Source organism: Oryctolagus cuniculus, chromosome 6 (assembly GCF_964237555.1).
Source record: "Oryctolagus cuniculus chromosome 6, mOryCun1.1, whole genome shotgun sequence".
Classification (NCBI taxonomy): domain Eukaryota; kingdom Metazoa; phylum Chordata; class Mammalia; order Lagomorpha; family Leporidae; genus Oryctolagus; species Oryctolagus cuniculus.
In genome coordinates, this window is record NC_091437.1 from 71,669,959 (window position 1) to 71,689,065 (window position 19,107).

The window sequence follows — 19,107 nt, forward strand, 5'->3', positions numbered from 1 at the left end:
AAATAAATCTTTAAAAAAAATGTTCTGATGTGTATATACACACACACAAGCATTCAGAAATAATAAGTTCCTGTTGGAAAACACAGTAGGTGGTAGCAATAATGAATAAGAACATGTATTTAGTAAAATAAGACCATCTGATCATAGTGGAAGGAGTATAAGTGTGCGAGTAAAATGCAAGCAAAAACAGTAACATCCATCATGGGCATTTCTTGAGAGTTTACTCTATACAAGGTAGTGTTGGAAGTCCCCCGGCTTTAAGGCCTGATTCCTCATCTAAGCTGTTGTGTAATATTAGAGAAGTTCCTTAACCTTTCTCTGACCTCTGTTTGCATCTGTGAGGTGGGAGTTCAGATTTGTTCTTTCTACCTTAGAAGGACATAATTTGAATAAAACAAAGCAGTGTAGTAAAATGATTATTAAAATAAGACATAATCTTAGGATATAATACATTGACAAATTATGTAGTGTGCAGCCATAATAGTAATTGATAGTTGGTTTGATTTCTCTGGAGAGTACAGATGTGTTAGAAGCATAGAATTTTTTCTCTAAATATATCTGTATCTATATATATGCACACATATATACAACATATAAGTATGTATCAATACATACTTATATATTTATAATTTTTAAAATTTTATGTATCTGAACATATCTATATACAATTGGTAGGTAAAGTTTCAGATGAAGTGACTGTAATGTTCAGTGTTATGAATTGTCTCCCTGCCATCTGTGGAAGTTTTAATAATGTTAGTATCCTTGCTATGTGTCTGTGATTGATAATCGATTATCTCTGCACTTCATATAAGGGGCTCATGCCTACACACATACAATTTGGCAGGGTTTTTCTTGACTGGGACTCTGAACCCACTTTACATTTATCTGTTTGCCCACATCTGCTCAACCCATTGTGAACACCCTCACCCCAGACATTGCTCAGGGTTGTCTTTCTGTCTGTATTCCCTAACAAAGTTCTAGGGCCAGCATATAGCATATAATAAGCAAGTAGTACATGTTTAGGGAATGAACACCTGAACTACTAAAAATGGAAAATGAGTTAAACTGATTTTAGCTGTAATTTCTAAAAAAGTGATATTCTTAGAATAAACCTATTAGCCCATTTTTATAAGAATCAGAAAACTTAGCTTTCAAGAAAATTAAAAAATGAGCTAAGAGGAAGAAATGTAATGTTAAACTTTCACGTTTTATCTATTTGTCTCTGGTTGGTAAATATAAAATATAAATTTTCTTTTAACTAAACATAATACATTATAATTCATTAAACAGAGGTGGGCTAGCCGAAAGACTAAATGGACTGCAAAATCGACAGAGATCTGCCATTTCTTTGTGGAGACATCAATGTGTTTCTTACCAAAAACCACTTTCAGGTAAGGCTTGCTCAGGCATCTGAGGTGGTAGGTAAAAGATATCGTAGTTTATTTCTACATTAAAATATATGAAGTAGATTGTTACTCTTTTTATGACTTTTCAATAATATAATTTCCCCCCAACATTCATTGTTTAAATTTTTTTGATATCTCAAAAGTTGTACATGATTAAGTATACAAGTTGGTGACATAGAAAGTAAGTACACACTCAGTGAAACCAACATACCGTCTCTTGAAAAGATGTTGAAATCTAAGAACCTAATCATACTATCAACCACAGATCTCAGATAATTGCACATTTGAAGAACCTATGAAACCAGCGCCACAATCCTTACCATAAAGCTATCCATCACCTCTAAAAGTTTTATTCTGTTCTCTTATTTATAATTACTGTTAATATTTTTGTGATAAGAAGGCTTAATATACACCTTCTTAACATTATAACTGTATAGTATAGCATAATTAACTATAGGCACTAAGTTGTACAGTGATCTCCAAGACTTACATATCTTTATACAGACAGTTTTGACTGGTACCTCCCTAAACCTCCATACCTTAGCCCCTCACAGCCACCATTCCACTCTCTGCTCCTTTTGCCAGAGCACTTAGCCATAAAAGAAATAAAAAGCATGCATCCAAGTTGGAAAGGATGAAATGAAATTATCTGTTTATGGATAGCATGAATATCCTACACACACACACACACACACAGAGTTAAAAACTAATAAATGAATTTAGCAAAGTGGTAGGATTCAAAAGCAATATAGAAAAGTAAGTTGCATTTCCTTTCATTGTTATTTCAATACCTTTGACAATGAATTATCTAAAATAATTAAGAAAACAATCCCGTTTACAACATCAGCAAGAATAAAGCATGTAGCAAAAAATTAATTGTGCTGTTGAAGATTTGTGCTCTGAAAACTATGACTTCTTTCTCCAGGTGTTTCATAAATCTCAGAAATTATTCCAGAAGTTCAATCCATTCTAACGATCCTTCCTTATAGAGCTTTTCCATTCATAAAACAATTATTATTGAAGATTTGGCTTGGACAGTTCTGTAGTCCACCTTTTTTGCGCTAATTCAAACCTACGACTTTCAGACTTTTCTGAGTGTAACCTTATAATAAGGAATGCATTTTGTATCTTCTACACACACAGACAGACACAGACACACACAGATACACACACACACACACACACACACACACCCCTCTGAACACACAATTCACAAACAATGTTAACCTTTATATGCATATCTTTTATTTTTACCATAATCCTGGTCTCACTAAATTGATTTTGGACCCCTCTAATGAGTAGCCAACATGTAACTTGAAAGTTGCTGCTATGACTCAGTGATTTGTGTGATAAATAAAACTATTCTGAACATTCAGAACACCTACCTGTCCTCTGAAACAGTGCTCTTTTTCCTGATGTCTTCCTGTGTGGTCTCTCCATCAGCAGTTGGGGAAGGGAACAGTAGACATAGTCATCTATTCCAAACCTAATCAATAGTCACTCCAGAAAAATGCTGGAAATATTCATTTTAATAGACTCTCAGGTAATTTTTGCTTTTTCTAGCATTTAAGAAACATTGTTGTTCTAATTAAGTTGATCCTGCATTCCCATCTCCCCATACTCCTAGTAATATATTCTACTGATAGAACACTCAACCAGCATGTTCTCAACTAGTACACATTTTTAATTCTTATCTCCTGTATTACTTTCAGAGTCCTTTCCCAATTATCTTAACATTTGTCTTCTTGATTTCACATACTTGTATTAGAATTTTACAATATGAAAAATATTTGTTTCAAGGTGACTTGCCATGTGTGATCCAAGAATCCTCCTTTTACAGAATTCTTGGTCAGTCCATTGTTATACTTAGGACTTTCTTTTTTCATATCAAGGATTATAATGTTCAGTTATATTTATAACTCATTTGATCAGTCAGAAATTCAGGCATACATGAAGATTCCTTAGTCTTACTATCCAGGGAAATCTTAATAACACACTGACTTAAACACAAAAAAGAATTGAATGGTATCCAGAATTAATAGTTGGAGGGAAAAGTGTTAATGCTTCCATCACGTTGGTTGTGGAAGGTTGGCAGTCTTTCTCCGTGTGGTAACTCCAGCTTCAAATTCAATAAAAAGAATGCTTTCTTTTCCAATATTTTACTAGAAATGTCTGAAATGATTTTCATTGATCTAATTGAGACAGCAGTCCTTCCTTGAATGAATCCTAGTCTTTGTTGCAAGAGTACACCAGTCAGTGGCACTCTACCAGCTGTAAGTTTGACTCACAATTCTATTTCTTTTTTCAGAATCAGCAGCAATCATTTGTGATTCTATAATATGATATCTGATTTATTTATATTCTCCTGTCTATAAATGTTTACATGTACACATTTACTTGCTCAAACATGAATGAACTTGAACTGGAATGATCTACCTACTTCCACCTCTAAGTGGTTTAGAGGTGTTGCTGATCATTTTGAGTTTAGTTTTGAGTTCTGTGCATTATAAACAAATCTTTTATCCTGCTTCAGCCCAACATGTATGGTCTTGCCACATGAAAGTTCTTCCTTCCAATTTTGCTCTTGAATTCTTTTTTTCTATTTTTTAAGATTTTGTTTATCTAATTGAGAGGTAAAGTTACAGAGAGAGAGACAGAGAGAAAGGTCTTTCATCTGCTAATTCACTCCCCAAATGTCTGCAATGGCCAGAGCTGGGCCTATCAGATGTTAGGAGCCTGGAGATTCTTCAGGATCTCCTACATGGGCACAAGGGCCCGAAAGCTTGGCCCATTTTCTATTACTTTCCCAGGCCATAAGCAGAGAGAGCTGGGTCAGAAGAGGAGCAGCTGGGAGACAAACCGGCACCTAACATGGGATGCTGGTGCTGCAGGCAGAGGCTTAGCCTACTGTGTCACAGTGCCGGCCCCAACTTCTTTCTTATGAAGTAATCACACAAGAGACTGGTATGGTTGGATTTTTTTGTGACTAGATATGAATACTGCGTTTCAGCAGCAAGGCCACCATAAATTCTGAGTTGTACAGACCAGCTTTGCAGTGAGAGGTTGGGATAGTGTGGTTAGCTACAGGACTGGAAGGAGGAGGACAAGAAGAACATAGCAAGAAGCTGGCAAGAATGTTCCTAGTGTCTGGCCCCTTATAAACCTTAACTGCCAGATCCCTATATTTATCATTCGTTTGCTACAGTGTTGTTCACTCAGCATACTTGTTTAGTTTTCCCTTGCAAAAAAAAAAAAACAAAATTGACAGAACACCAATTCTTTGAGAACTTCTAGTCCATCCTTTTTCTTTGGGGAATTGAAAGTACGAGGCCCAGAGGAGGTAAGTCACTTGTTCTGATTACGCAACCAGTTGAAGGAAGAGACAGGGCTAGAACTATCCTCCTGGTTTTCAATGCCGGGTACTTTTTTTTCTTTTTCTTTTTAGTGATTAGTGCTTTTAATGTTGCCACACTTTGGTTATGAAAATGATTTTCTCACTCTCTACCAATTTCTTCCTGATACTACTATTTTTTTTTGGTGATTTTTTTTTTAACTTTTATTTAATGAATATAAATTTCCAAAGTACGACTTATGGATTACAGTGGCTTCCCCCACATACCGTCCCTCCCACCCACAACCCTCCCCTTTCCCACTCCCTCTCCCCTTCCATTCACATCAAGATTCATTTTCGATTATCTTAATATACAGAAGATCAGCTTAGTATACATTAAGTAAGGATTTCAACAGTTTGCTCCCACACAGAAACATAAAGTGAAAAATAATAGATGATTTTTTAAATGATGATGAAATCAGATCAGACCTATTGTCATGTTTAATCCCAGTGAGAGTCAAGTTGGGAATTGATAATTTCTTTTTTTTTTTTTACAGAAGATCAGTTTAGTATGCATTAAGTAAAGATTTCAACAGTTTGCACCCCCATAGAAACACCAAGTGAAATATATTGTTTGAGTACTCGTTATAGCATTAAATCTCAATGCACAGCACATTAAGGACAGAGATCCTACATGAGGAGTAAGTGCACAGTGACTCCTGTTGTTGACTTTACCAATTGACACTCCTGTCTATGGCATCAGTAATCTCCCTATGCTCCAGTCATGAGTTTCCAAGGCTATGGAAGCCCTCTGAGTTCTCCGACTTATCTTGTTTAGACAACGTCATAGTCAAAGAGGAGGTTCTCTCCTCCCTTCAGAGAAAGGTACCTCCTTCTTTGATGACCTGTTCTTTCCACTGGGATCTCACTCACAGAGATCTTTTGCCAGAGTGTCTTGGCTTTCCATGCCTGAAATACTCTCATGGGCTCTTCAGCCAGATCCGAATGCCTTTAGGGCTGATTCTGAGGCCAGAGTGCTATTTAGGACATCTGCCATTCTATGAGTCTGCTGAGTATCTCACTTCCCATGTTGGATCACTCTCCCCTTTATTTATTCCATCGGTTAGTGTTAGCAGGTACTAGACTTGTTTATGTGCTCCCTTTGACTCTTAGTCCTTTCATTATGATCAATTGTGAACTGAAATTGATCACTTGGAGTAGTGAGATGGCATTGGTACATGCCACCTTGATGGGATTGAATTGCAATCTCCTGATATGTTTCTAACTCTACCATTTGGAGCAAGTCAGCTTGAGCATGTCCCAAATTATACATCTCTTCCCTCTCTTATTCCCACCCTTATGTTTAACAGGGATCACATTTCAGTTAATTTTCAACACTTAAGAATAACTGTGTATTAATTACAGAATTAAACCAGTCATATTAAGTAGAACAGACAACAAAAACTACTAAGAGGGATAATGTATTAAGTTGTTCATTAACAGGGCTATGCTGATCAAGTCACCGTTTCCCATAGTGTCCATTTCACTTCAACAGGTTTCCTTTTTGGTGTTCAGTCAGTTGTCACCGATCAGGGAGAACATATGGTACTTATCCCTTTGGGACTGGCTTATTTCACTCAGCATGATGTGTTCCAGATTCCTCCATTTTGTTGCAAATGACTGGATTTCGTTGTTTCTTACTGCGGTATAGTATTCTAAAGAATACATATCCCATAATTTCTTTATCCAGTCTACCGTTGATGGGCATTTAGGTTGGTTCCAGGTCTTAGCTATTGTGAATTGAGCTGCAATAAACATTAGGGTGCAGACCGCTTTTTTGTTTGCCAATTTAAATTCCTTTGGGTAAATTCCAAGGAGTGGGATGGCTGGGTCGAACGGTAGGGTTATCTTCAGGTTTCTGAGGAATCTCCAGACTGACTTCCATAGTGGCTTGACCAGTTTGCATTCCCACCAACAGTGGGTTAGTGTCCCTTTTTCCCCACATCCTCGCCAGCATCTGTTGTTGCTAGATTTCTGCATGTGAGCCATTCTAACCAGGGTGAGGTGAAACCTCATTGTGGTTTTGATTTGCATTTCCCTGATTTCCTAATGACCTTGAACATTTTTTCATGTGCCTGTTGGCCATTTGGATTTCCTCTTTTGAAAAATGTCTATTGAGGTCCTTGGCCCATCTCTTAAGTGGGTTGTTGGTTTTGTTGTTGTGGAGTTTCTTGATCTCTTTGTAGATTCTGGTTATGAACCCTTTAACTGTTGCATAGTTTGCAGATATTTTTTCCCATTCTGTCGGTTGTCTCTTCACTCTCCTGACTGTTTCTTTTGCAGTACAGAAACTTCTCAATTTGATGCAATCCCAATAGTTGATTTTGACTTTGACTGCCTGTGCCTCCCGGGTCTTTTCCAGAAACTCTTTGCCTGTGCCAATATCTTGAAGGGTTTCTCCAATGTTCTCTAATAACTTGATGGTGTCAGGTCGTAGATTTAGGTCTTTAATCCATGTTGCTTCATGATTCTGCACGTGGAAATCCAATTTTCCCAGCACCATTTATTGAATAGACTGTCCTTGCTCCAGGAATTAGTTTTAGATCCTTGGTAAAATATAAGTTGGCTGTAGATGTTTGGGTTGATTTCTGGTGTTTCAATTCTATTCCATTGGTCTATCCATCTGTTTCTGTACCAGTACCATGCTGTTTTGATTACAACTGCCCTGTAGTATGTCCTGAAATCTGGTATTGTGATGCCTCCGGCTTTGTTTTTGTTGTACAAGATTGCTTTAGCTATTCGAGGTCTCCTGTGTCTCCATATGAATTTCAGCACCATTTTTTCCAGATCTGAGAAGAAGGTCTTCGGTATCTTGATTGGTATTGCATTGAATCTATAAATTGCTTTTGGGAGAATGGACATTTTGATGATATTGATTCTTCCAATCCATGAGCATGGAAGATTTTTCCATTTCTTGGTATCTTCTTCTCTTTCTTTCTTTAAGGTTTGGTAATTTTCATTGTAGAGATCTTTAACGTCCTTGGTTAAGTTTATTCCAAGGTATTTGATTGTTTTTGTAGCTATTGTGAATGGGATTGATCTTAGAAGTTCTTCCTCAGCCATGGCATTGTCTGTGTATACAAAGGCTGTTGATTTTTGTGCATTGATTTTATACCCTGCTACTTTGCCAAACTCTTCTATGAGTTCCAATAGTCTCTTAGTAGAGTTCTTTGGGTCCCCTAAATACAGAATCATGTCATCTGCAAAGAGGGATAGTTTGAGTTCTTCCTTCCCAATTTGTATTCCTTTAATTTCTTTTTCTTGCCTAATAGCTCTGGCTAGAACTTCCAGAACTATATTGAATAGCAGTGGTGAGAGTGGGCATCCCTGTCTCGTACCAGATCTCAGTGGAAATGCTTCCAACTTTTCCCCATTCAATAGGATGTTGGCTGTGGGTTTTTCATAGATTGCTTTGATTGTATTGAGGAATGTTCCTTCCAAACCCAGTTTGCTTAGAGTTTTCATCATGAACGGGTGTTGAATTTTATCGAATGCTTTCTCTGCATCTATTGAGATAATCATATGGTTTTTCTTCTGTAGTCTGTTAATGTGATGTATCACATTGATTGTTTTGCACACATTAAACCATCCCTGCATACCAGGGATAAATCCCACTTGGTCTGGGTGGATGCTCTTTCTGATGTGTTGTTGCATTCTATTGGCGAGAATTTTATTGAGGATTTTTGCATCTATGTTCATCAGGGATATTGGTCTGTAATTCTCTTTCAGTGCTGCATCTTTGTCCGACTTAGGAATTAAGGTGATGCTGGCTTCATAGAAAGAATTTGGGAGGATTCCCTCTTCTTCGATTGTTCTGAATAGTTTGAGAAGAATTGGAGTTAGTTCTTCTTTAAACGTCTGGTAGAATTCAGCAGTGAATCCATCTGGTCCTGGGCTTTTCTCTGTTGGGAGGGCCTTTATTACTGTTTCAATTTCTGTCTCAGTTATGGGTCTGTTTAGGTTTTCCATGTCTTCCTGGTTCAATTTAGGTAGGTTGCATGTGTCCAGGAATCTATCCATTTCTGATAGGTTTCCCTGTTTGCTGGCATACATGTCCTTGTAGTAATTTCTGATGATTCTTTGTATTTCTGATTTTATTGATTTGGGTCTTTTCTCTTCTTTTTTTAGTTAGTTGGGCCAATGAGGTGTCAATTTTGTTTATTTTTTCAAAAAACCAGCTCCTCGTTTGGCTGATTTTTTGTAATGTTTTTCTTGATTCAATCCTGTTGATTTCTTCTCTGATTTTAATTATTTCTCTTCTCCTACTAGATTTGGGTCTGGTTTGCTGTAGGTTTTCTAGATCCTTGAGATGTGTTGAAAGCTCATCTATTTGGTGCCTTTCCAATTTCTTGATGTAGGCACCTATTGATATAAACTTTCCTCTTAACACTGCTTTTGCTGCGTCCCATAAGTTTTGGTATGTTGTGCTGTTATCCTCATTTACTTCCAGAAAATTTTTGATTTCTCTTTTGATTTCTTCTATGACCCATTGTTCATTCAGGAGCATGTTGTTCAATCTCCATGTATTTGCATATGCTCTAGGGATTCCTGAGTTGCTAATTTCCAACTTCATTCCTTTATGGTCTGAGAAGCTGCATGGTATGATTCTAATTCTTTTGAATTTGCTGAGACTTGCTTTATGGCCTAGTATGTGGTCAGTCCTAGAGAAGGTTCCATGTACTGCTGAGAAGAATGTAAAATCTTTAGCTGTAGGATTGAAAGTTCTGTATATATCTGTTAGATCCATTTGGGCTATAGTGTCGTTTAAATCTACTGTATCCTTGTTGATCTTCTGTCCTATTGATCTGTCTATTTCTGAGAGTGGAGTATTGAAGTCCCCCAGTACTATTGTATTGGGGTCTAAGTCTCCCTTTAAGTCCGTTAATGAATCTTTCAGATAAACCGGTGCCCTGTAGTTAGGTGCATATACATTGATAATTGTTATATCTTCCTGTTGAATTGATCCCTTCATCATTATATAGTGTCCCTCTTTGTCTCTCTTAACAGTTTTTGTGGTAAAGTTTATGTTGTCCGATATTAAGATGGCTACGCCTGCTCTTTTTTCATTTCTGTTGGCATGGTATATCTTTTTCCAGCCTTTCACTTTCAGTCTGTATGGATCTTTGTTGGAAAGATGTGTTTCTTGTAAGCAGCAAATAGATGGGTTTTGTTCCTTTACCCAATCAGCCAATCGGTGTCTTTTGACTGGACGGTTCAGGCCATTAATGTTCAATGTGACTAATGATAAGTGGTAACTTTGCCCTGCCATTTGCCAAAGATAAGTTCTAATATATGCTTTGAATTCCCTGTGATCTTTTGCCGTGAGGTTTTCTTCCTATTTTCCTTCCTTTACCTTCTTTCATATTGATGACCATGTTTCTGTGTTTCTGTGTGTAACACATCTTTAAGCATCTTTTGCAGGGCTGGACGAGTGGCAACAAATTCTTTCAACTTCTGTTTGCGATGAAAAGTCTTTATTTCACCTTCATTCACAAATGATAGCTTTGCAGGATATAATATTCTGGGCTGGCAGTTTTTCTCTCTTAGTACCTGGGCTATATCTCGCCATTCCCTCCTAGCTTGTAGAGTTTCTGATGAGAAATCAGCTGTGAGTCTGATTGGAGATCTTCTGAGAGTAATCTGACGTTTCTCTCTTGCACATCTTAGGATCTTTTCTTTATGTTTCACTGTGGAGAGTTTAATTACCACGTGTCGTGGTGAGGATCTCTTTTGGTCGTGTTTATTAGGGGTTCTGTGAGCTTCCTGTACTAGGATTTCTCTGTCCTTCTCCAAACCTGGGAAATTTTCTGCTAATATCTCACTAAAAAGGCCTTCTAATCCTTTCTCCCTCTCCACGCCTTCAGGAACTCCTAGAACCCGAATGTTGGGTTTTTTAATAGTATCCTGAAGATTCCCGACAATATGTTTTAGATTTCTAATTTCCTCTTCTTTTCTTTGGTCTGACTGTATCCTTTCCTGTTCTCTGTCTTCTAAGTCCGATATTCTCTCTTCTGCTTCACCCATTCTGTTTGTAAGGCTCTCTATTGTGTTTTTCATTTGATCTATTGAATTCTTCACTTCAGTCACTATCACAGTTTCCTGTTGTACTAGTTGTTTCGTTTCATTTTGATTCCTCCTTAATATTTCATTTTCACGAGAGAGATTTTCTATCTTGTCCATTAAGGATTTCTGTAGTTCAAGAATTTGTTTTTGAGAACTTCTTAATGTTCTTATCAATCAGGCATGGAGCAGGCACTGCACTCATCACTCTGAAGTCATCTGTCCTCATAAATCATAGTGATGTGCAAATGTTCTCAATCCAGTGCACAAAGTTACAGGTTATTTGTGACACAAAGAAGGATAATTTTGGGGTCAGAGTCATCGATTTTTACTCTTTTAAATGTTAAATGGCTGATGTCTATTTAAACTTCTCTTTAATCTAAGATCACATCTTTTAGCTAATTAAAAAACATCAGTCAATTCTGTCCTGGTTGCCCCTCTTTCAGACCAGCTCTCTGCTAGGGCCCGGGAGTGCAGTGGAGGATGTCCCAAGTGCTTGGGCCCTGCAACCCGCATGGGAGACCAGGAGAGGCATCTGGCTCCCGGCTTTGGATCAGCGCGGTGCGCCGGCCGCAGCGCGCTGGCCGCGGAGACCATTGGAGGGTGACCCAACGGCAAAAAGGAAGACCTTTCTCTCTGTCTCACTCTCTCTAACTGTCCACTCTGCCTGTAAAAAAAAAAAATTTGTCTTCCATTATATTGTAGAAGGTAAACAACCAAGTAACATCCTCATTATCTTTTCTTGTAAAATTCTCATATACATCAGTTACCCAGAGGAAAATGTTGTGGGTTCCCATTTTTCTGTATTTGTTTTAGTTGTATGAAACAAATATTCTTTTCCCACACTTCAGCTTTACTGGTGCTTGAATATGATGATGGAAATACAATGGTGGGAAGTAGGGCCACAGATACCAAGTGAGGCAAGGGGGCCTTGCATATATTCACTCAACAGGTGCCTGGCCTTGCACCAGGCAGGAGACGCACTATGAATAAACAGAATCTGGTCACGGCACTCATAGAAACTCTCTTTTAGGGGCCGGCGCTGTGGTGTAGTGGGTAAAGCTGCCACCTGCAATGCCAGCATCCAATATGGGTGCTGGTTTGAGTCCCAGCTGCTCTACTTCCAATTCAGCTCTCTGCTATGACCTGGGAAGGCAGTGGAAAATAGACCAAGTCCTTGGGCCCCTGTGCCCTTGTGGGAGACCTGGAAGAAGCTCCCAGCTCCTGGCTTCACATCAGCCCAGCTCTGGCCATTGCAGCCATTTGGGGAGTAAACTAGGGGATGGAAGACCACTCTCTCTCTCTCTCGTTCTCTGCCTCTGCCTCTCTGTAACTCTTTCAAATAAATAAGTAAATATTTTTTTAAAAATTAGTAAAGGGAAAAACTGTAATGTGTTAGTTCCTTAAAGAATTATTATATTTATTTGCTTTCAAGATAAATTATACTGTATTCCTTATTCTAACAATTAGCTAAGATAAAATGCTCTGAGTAACACTCTTGGACAATTATAATAGTTTCAGACTTTGTTCACATTATGAAATAGTTTGGAAATGTTAGTGAGTATACTCATGTAAGAGACCCAATAGAGCTCCTGGCTCCTAGCTTTGGCCTGGCCTAGCCCCCACATTTGGGAGCATTTGGGGAGTGAACCAGTGAATGGAAGGTCTCTTCTGCTCTGTCACTTTACCTTTCAAATAAATGAATTTTAAAAATAAAAAATGTTTTCACAGTTAAAGATAAAGGGAGCTTGGGCTGGTGCCATGGCTTAGCAGGTAAAGACGCCGCATGCATTTAGGTACTGGTTCGAGACCAGCCCATATAGGCGCCGGTTTGAGACCTAGCTGATCCATTTCCAATCCAGCTCTCTGCTATGGCCTTTGAAAGCAGTAGAAGATGGCCCAAGACTTTGGGTCCCTGCATCCATGTGGGATATCCAGAAGAAGCTCCCAGCCCCTGGCTTCAGATTGGTGCATCTCGACCGTTGCGGCCAATTGGGGAGTGAACCAGCGGATGGAAGTCCTCTCTCTCTCTCTCTCTCTCTCTCTCTCTCTCTGCCTCTTTTTCTCTCTCTCTCTGTAACTCTGACTTTCAAATAAAGAAAAAATCTTTAAATAAAAAAAAGATAAAGGAAGCTGCAGGAATTTGGCATAGCAGTGCCTGATATGAGTCCCAGCTCATCTAGTTCCAATCCAGCTTCCTGCTAATGCATACCCTGGAAGATGGTAGGTGACAGTTCAAGTATTTGAGTTCCTTCTACCCACATGGGAGATCCAGATTGATTTCCAGGTTCCTGGTGTCAGCTTGGCCCATCCCTGGCTGTTGCAGGCATTTGCAGGGTGATCCAGCAGATGGAAGATCTCTCTTTGCCTGTCTTTCAAATAACGTAAAAATAGTTTTTTTGAAAGAAAGAAAAGAGTGTGAAAAGAAAAGTGTGAAATGATAGATACTACTGTCCTTTCACTTATGAAGTATTAAAAAAATCACACCTTTGTGTCAGGAAGTTAAACATTCAATAATGAGGGGCTAGCATAGTGGAGTAGCAGGCAAAGCTGCTGCCTTTGATGCCAGAATCCCATGTGGGCACCAGTTCGTGTCTTGGCTGCTCTGCTTCCAGTTTAGCTCCCTGTTAGTGGCCTGAGAGAAGCAGCAGAAGATGGATCAAGTCCTTGGGCCCCTGCCATTCATGCCAGAGACTTGCATGAGGCTCCTAGCTTTTGGCTTCAGCCTGGCCCAGCCCTGGCCATTGCAGCCATCTGGGGAGCAAACCAGTGATGGAAATAGATCTCTCTCTCTCTCTGTCTCTTCCTCTCTATGTAACTCTGATTTTCAAAATAAATAATTCTTTTTTAAAAAATTTAGTAATGAGACTGGTTTTTCCAGGAGGCGGTTTTCAAAATGAAAGGTATAGTTGTTCTTTGTCTTTGGGCATTATTTGCCTTCAACACACTTACAGACTTTGTTCTGTAATCTCCAACACCGCTTAAGCCCTCCTTGTCACCCGCCAGAACTTCAGATGAGCCTTTCCATGTTCGTGATGCAATGACGGATGAGGCTGTGGGCAGCCCTGACCCTGAAACCACTTACCACCTGAATCCCTCCACCTCCTCAGGAGTGGTGCCTGTGGTACCCTGACAGTATAGCTCATAGAGTGAGGTTTTTGGCATCCTTGGGGAAATACAGCCAGCAATCTGGCTACCACCTGTTTCCTGTGAGGATGTGGAGTCCCTGAAATGGAGTCGTGGTCCAAACCTACCTTCTCAATAGTCAGGTGAGAAAGAAGAAACATCAGAGCCTGCATTTCTACACAGAAATAGCAGTGTGAGCAGGCAGATGCAGCTAGGATTCCATGTAGACATGTGTGTGCTTGATGCAGTATTTTCTTACAGGAAGTGAAGTAGAAAATGCTAGGCTGATCATTTCTACCAAAGCAAGTTGATTGAAAAGATAAGCTTGCTTATTTAGTTGAGAAATAATTGTTTGGAAATACATATGATCTACTCTTAAGTCTCCTAACATTGTATATTTAATCCCAAGAAAGAGGTTTATGGTGAGCTAATCATTTAATAAGGCCAGCTTCTGGCAGTATTTTATGCCTTTAAAAATGTTTGATTTCTATGAGGACATAGAAGATTTCTTTACATAATGACAAATCCTAAAGCAATTTATGTTTCTTTAAATGTAATAAATGAGAATGGCATGGGTTGAGGAAAGCTTATTCAAAGTCTTTAAATAGCATATGGATTTTTTGTTTTAAACTCCTTTGCTGCCTTATCTCCCACCCTTTGGTTCAATTGTAGGGATCCTGCTTGTGACCTCAGTGTGGGTCAGCTCTGATTTGGCTGGAGAGGTTTAGTTTCAGTTCCTTTTCTTACTTCTCCTTTCCTCTGGGGTCAAGGGAGCTGACTCTGGATTATCTCCAGCTTCCCCTAGGCCACTAAAACCAGAAAGTCCATTACAGTGCTCAATCTATGTTTCCCCCCCTATTTTATGTCCTTAGATGTGTTTCAGTGCAGCAGCGTTATTTAATATGGCGCTCTGTTGTAATGGGCCAGAAGAATTCACTTGAATATTCTTGGCTGAATGGCAGAAATTGTGGTGTTAGTTTGTCCAATATTAGAGCCTTGGTTTTGTGTCCCAAGTGACAATCATTTCCAGCAATTATTTTGAATATGAATGAGCAGAGAAATAAAGGGTTCATCTTTAACTTTCATAATATCAACATACTTAATTTTATTAAAAATAATGAGATCTAAGAAATAGATGAAGGTGTGCTTAATATCAGGGAGCCTTCCATCCAGCTAATATATCTGTCATGCATTAGTTGCTTCTGTCACATCTGTTTTTACCTACACTCTTGGAAACAAATATTTTCTTGTGAATTATTATACATAAAAGTCTATTAAAGGGTATTTGGTGATACTGTGGAATTAAATGATGCTTTTGTATTCCCAGTGGGTTTATTTAATTTATGCTTTCTCCATTTCTTTTTCCATGAGAAGTTTTAAGATAGTTTTTTTTTACAGACCTGAAATTTAACAGAATTTCTTTACTCTCTCTTGTAAATAACCCCAAAATAATGCTGCAAAGCTAGTCTATTCTAACTGTAATATACTTATATAGAAGGTAAAACATGTTTCCTATTGAATTAATGTATGGAGCTTGATAAATAAAATTCATTCATCGGGTTAAATTGGTACCCTGTTAATGATGAAAATTATCCATAGGTTGAAAACTCTGTGTTTGACCTTCAGAAAATATTGATATTGACATGACAGCATTTCCTTTTGCTTGCTCAACAAATTGTCATTCCTTCCCTCCAGCCTAGTTCAGTATCACATTGATACTTGTCCATGCTGTGAAATCATGCAGATGTCATTGTAACCTTTCCCCAGCCTAGTGTTCCAAACTTCTTCAGTTGATTTTTATTTTCAAAGGGACTATAGATTTTCCACTTGGGATCTTTTCCTGGAGAAGCCTGTTTGGATGTGCAAGTCCAGACTTGATTTCTCCTCATCTTTCAGGGGAGATTGCTGAAGGGATAGTGAGTCAGAAGGCCAGGTGGCCCTGTGCTGGCCAGCATCTGCAGCAAGAATCTTCCAGTCTGACAGTGATCTGAGAATGGATTGCTTTTTATCTAAATGCACTGCTTGTTATCTTCCTTCACAAAAGTGGTAGTAAATTCATTTTCCTGTATAGGAAACTTTTCAGCTGGCAGATGTAATAAACAAATTCTTTGGTCAGTAAAATGCCCTGTGAAGTTGGAAAACATTGGAAAGTGTTCCTTTGCATCGTGACAGGAATATAAACGAGTAACTTGCACCCCATGTTTACTCCCTTTCCGTCTACCAGTGTGCACCTTCCCTGGGTATTCTTTCCTGGCACTGGGCACAGGGCTAGTTGCTTCTCCTCCTGGCTTGATAGCAGCACTTCTTGGTTGGCTACCACCCATGTTCATTTTTCCTCTTTGTTCTTTGCCCACTCCTTCTTTGTGTGCTGCTTTAACATGGTTCCTTCAGGCTCTTGTCCTGCGTCTTTTTACTTCTTGTCTAAGTTCTCTTCCTGCATAATCAATGATCATGGCCACCTCCCCCTGCTAGGCCTGACCTGTGGCATCTTCTAGCCCAGGCTCAGTTCCACCTGCACCTAAGTGACCCCACCCTCGCCTTTCTATCACCCAGTCATCTTAGAGCTTTCTCTTTGATTTTTTCAGGTTCTCATGAACCTGTCTCTTAAGTCAAATGCCTTCATTTATTCCACCTGCCATTACCTGGGTTCAGGCCCCTATTCCTTCATGCCTGGATGCTTTTGTCAGTCTCCATCTGGTTTCCCTATCACCCAGTCTTTCCTCATTCTCAGTCTATGGGGTCATCATCCTAAGAGACAAAACTGATAATGTTAGTCCCTGCTTTAAAAAGTTACATTTCCACTGACCTCCTCATATCCTTGGAATAAGTGTCACTCACCTGTGAGCTTTGTTGTGGCAGTTCCTCAGCTCTGCTGACTTAATCTCATTCCTCACCACCCCTCTTTGTGCTACCTACACATGTGCACAATGCTTTGTACCACTTTGTGGATCAAGCTGTAGCTTTCACTTTATGTGCTTAGACACTAGGCCCAGTATACTATTCTCTCTTAGTGCTTTGTAATTATTCTTTTGGTATTCTGTGGCATTATAATACCAAAGGATGTAAGGAATAACTGTACAAGATCCTACAAACATGTATCCTGAGCCATGCTTGGTATCTTAGGAAACCAGTGTTGAATTTTAAAACATTACAGGACATCCTAATGCAGAAACTGTCATAGGCAGATATTGGTTCAGACCACCTGTACCAGGGCTGAAGGGCCTATGTGGGCCACATCATCTGGCCTCAGTTTCTTTATTGGGAAAGGGTAACTTTGTTAAACCTTAGGTTATTTCTACTTTTACAGTTCTGTTTCACTGTTTCACCTTATCATGTATGTTAATACAGCTAGAAGTTGTTCTCAGAATATTCCTGGCTTCAGAGTCCTTCAGAGCTGTGTGTGGTACTTGCAGTTTTCAGCATTGCAACTCGGTGATCTCTTATTGCTTGCCTTTCCAGAGTGGTGCTTTTATGGTAGTGGTCACTCTTCTACTTTTCCCTCTCTTCCCATCAGTTTGTTACAATTCCATACACCAAGACTAAAACTCAAGTTCAGCAGTTGTGAATTTGCCACGCTCCTTTTCGGATATGCACTGTTCTGGCGCATTGTCAATTCTGCCTGTTTCTACCCAAATATAGTGAGCTACCTAACTGCTGATGAGTTAGAAGTTGTTCCTTAGAATATCCTTTATTAATCACCAGAGGGGGCAGAGGTTGAAGGAATGATGTTGAATTAGAATGAAGGGTAAAGAAGCATTTAGAACACCCAGGATTCTGTCGGCTCACTAGGGAGGGGTACTTTTAATTCTTCTTACTGCACAGCTCATAGTGTGTCTTCCTCACAGTGAGGATGTTGCTATGTACCAGTGTGCCTGTGCTTCTGGTGTTCATCAGGACTGTTTAGAGGAGGTGAGAGTAACAGAGTAACCACCCATAATTGACTACCTTGCTATTTTAAGATTGAGTTCCTGAAATTCTTCCCAACATACTCCCTTATTTCTCATTTGATGCTACATTTATAAAAATAGGAGTACTTTAATATCTATTTCTATAAACTTTTTATATGTGTAGAGCTTTAATATATGACCTTTTAAAACTTGTTTTCAATGTGATTTTTAGAGACAATTTATTCCTATTTTCTGAGTCAAAAATATTACCTAAAGTGAGATGAGATAAGGTATTTTAAATGACACTTCGTGTCATTTTGCACACCAGGTGGTTCTGTCTGCATGACGCAGCCCCTGTACAGTCGACTCAGGCATAGCAGCATACCACAGAGTGCGTGGCTGTAGCAACAGATCTCTATTTCTCACAGTGCTGGAGGCTGCAAGTAAGGATGTTGACAGGCCCTCTTCCTGCTTTGTATGACAGCCACCTTCTGCCTTCTCACTGGTGCTCTTCCCTCTGCATAGATAGAGCTCCCTGGTGTCTCTTTTTACAGGATAGGTCTTCTTCTTTCAGAATGGAGTCCTAACCTTCACAACTCATTTAACCTTAATTATTTCCTTAGAGACCCCTTATCGTAATACAGCGACACTAGGGGTTAGTGCTTTCACATACGTGCTTTAGGTGGACACAGTTCCTGTATCTCCTGATTGTCTGATTTAACTTTGTTTAGAGAGCTATTGTTTTTAAAGCCATTACATGCTTTTTTCCTTACTTGGATTTCTTTAAAAATGGAAATTTCCCTTGTCTATTCACTCTGTATAGAACAGTACAGGCTATCCCTGCAGAAAAAGTATCTCTCAGTGCCCGGTACAGCACTATGACACCATGATCCCCAGGAGGCTAAGTGTTCACTTAAGCTACGTGGTGCTCATCCCTAGGGATTGTGATAAACTTTCCCCTCTCCTGGTCAGTCTTGTCTACTTGGGTTTCTTTTTCTTTTCCTGTTTTTTTAAGAGCTGGGTTTCAGATTTCTGTTTCATGCTTAGAATTATTGTGGCTTTTGGAGAAGAATATTTTAAACTGGGTGAAAAGGCAAAAAAATGTGGAATCAAGAAGTGAAAGCACAATTGTTTACAGTTCAGTAAGTAGATGTGGTTAAGAAATGTGTCTGTTCATCATTGCCAGATGACTTAAAATTTTATGGGGGATCATAAATTTTAAACAAAAAGTAATTGT

At 39.0% G+C, this 19,107-nt stretch overlaps 1 protein-coding gene across 9 annotated transcripts in view; it reads left to right on the forward strand.

Moving 5' to 3' along the window:
• SPIDR (scaffold protein involved in DNA repair) overlaps positions 1 to 19,107 on the forward strand; it is a 469,038-nt gene that overhangs the window by 163,958 nt on the left and 285,973 nt on the right. For 7 of the 9 annotated variants that reach the window (XM_051844476.2, XM_008255503.4, XM_070076568.1 and 4 more), the window contains one exon: positions 1,291 to 1,391. The exons of the other annotated variants lie outside the window; for them this stretch is intronic. In XM_051844476.2, coding sequence (XP_051700436.1) covers positions 1,291 to 1,391 — 101 coding nt within the window. The remainder of the gene's footprint in view (positions 1 to 1,290; positions 1,392 to 19,107) is intronic. 9 annotated transcript variants of the gene reach the window in all.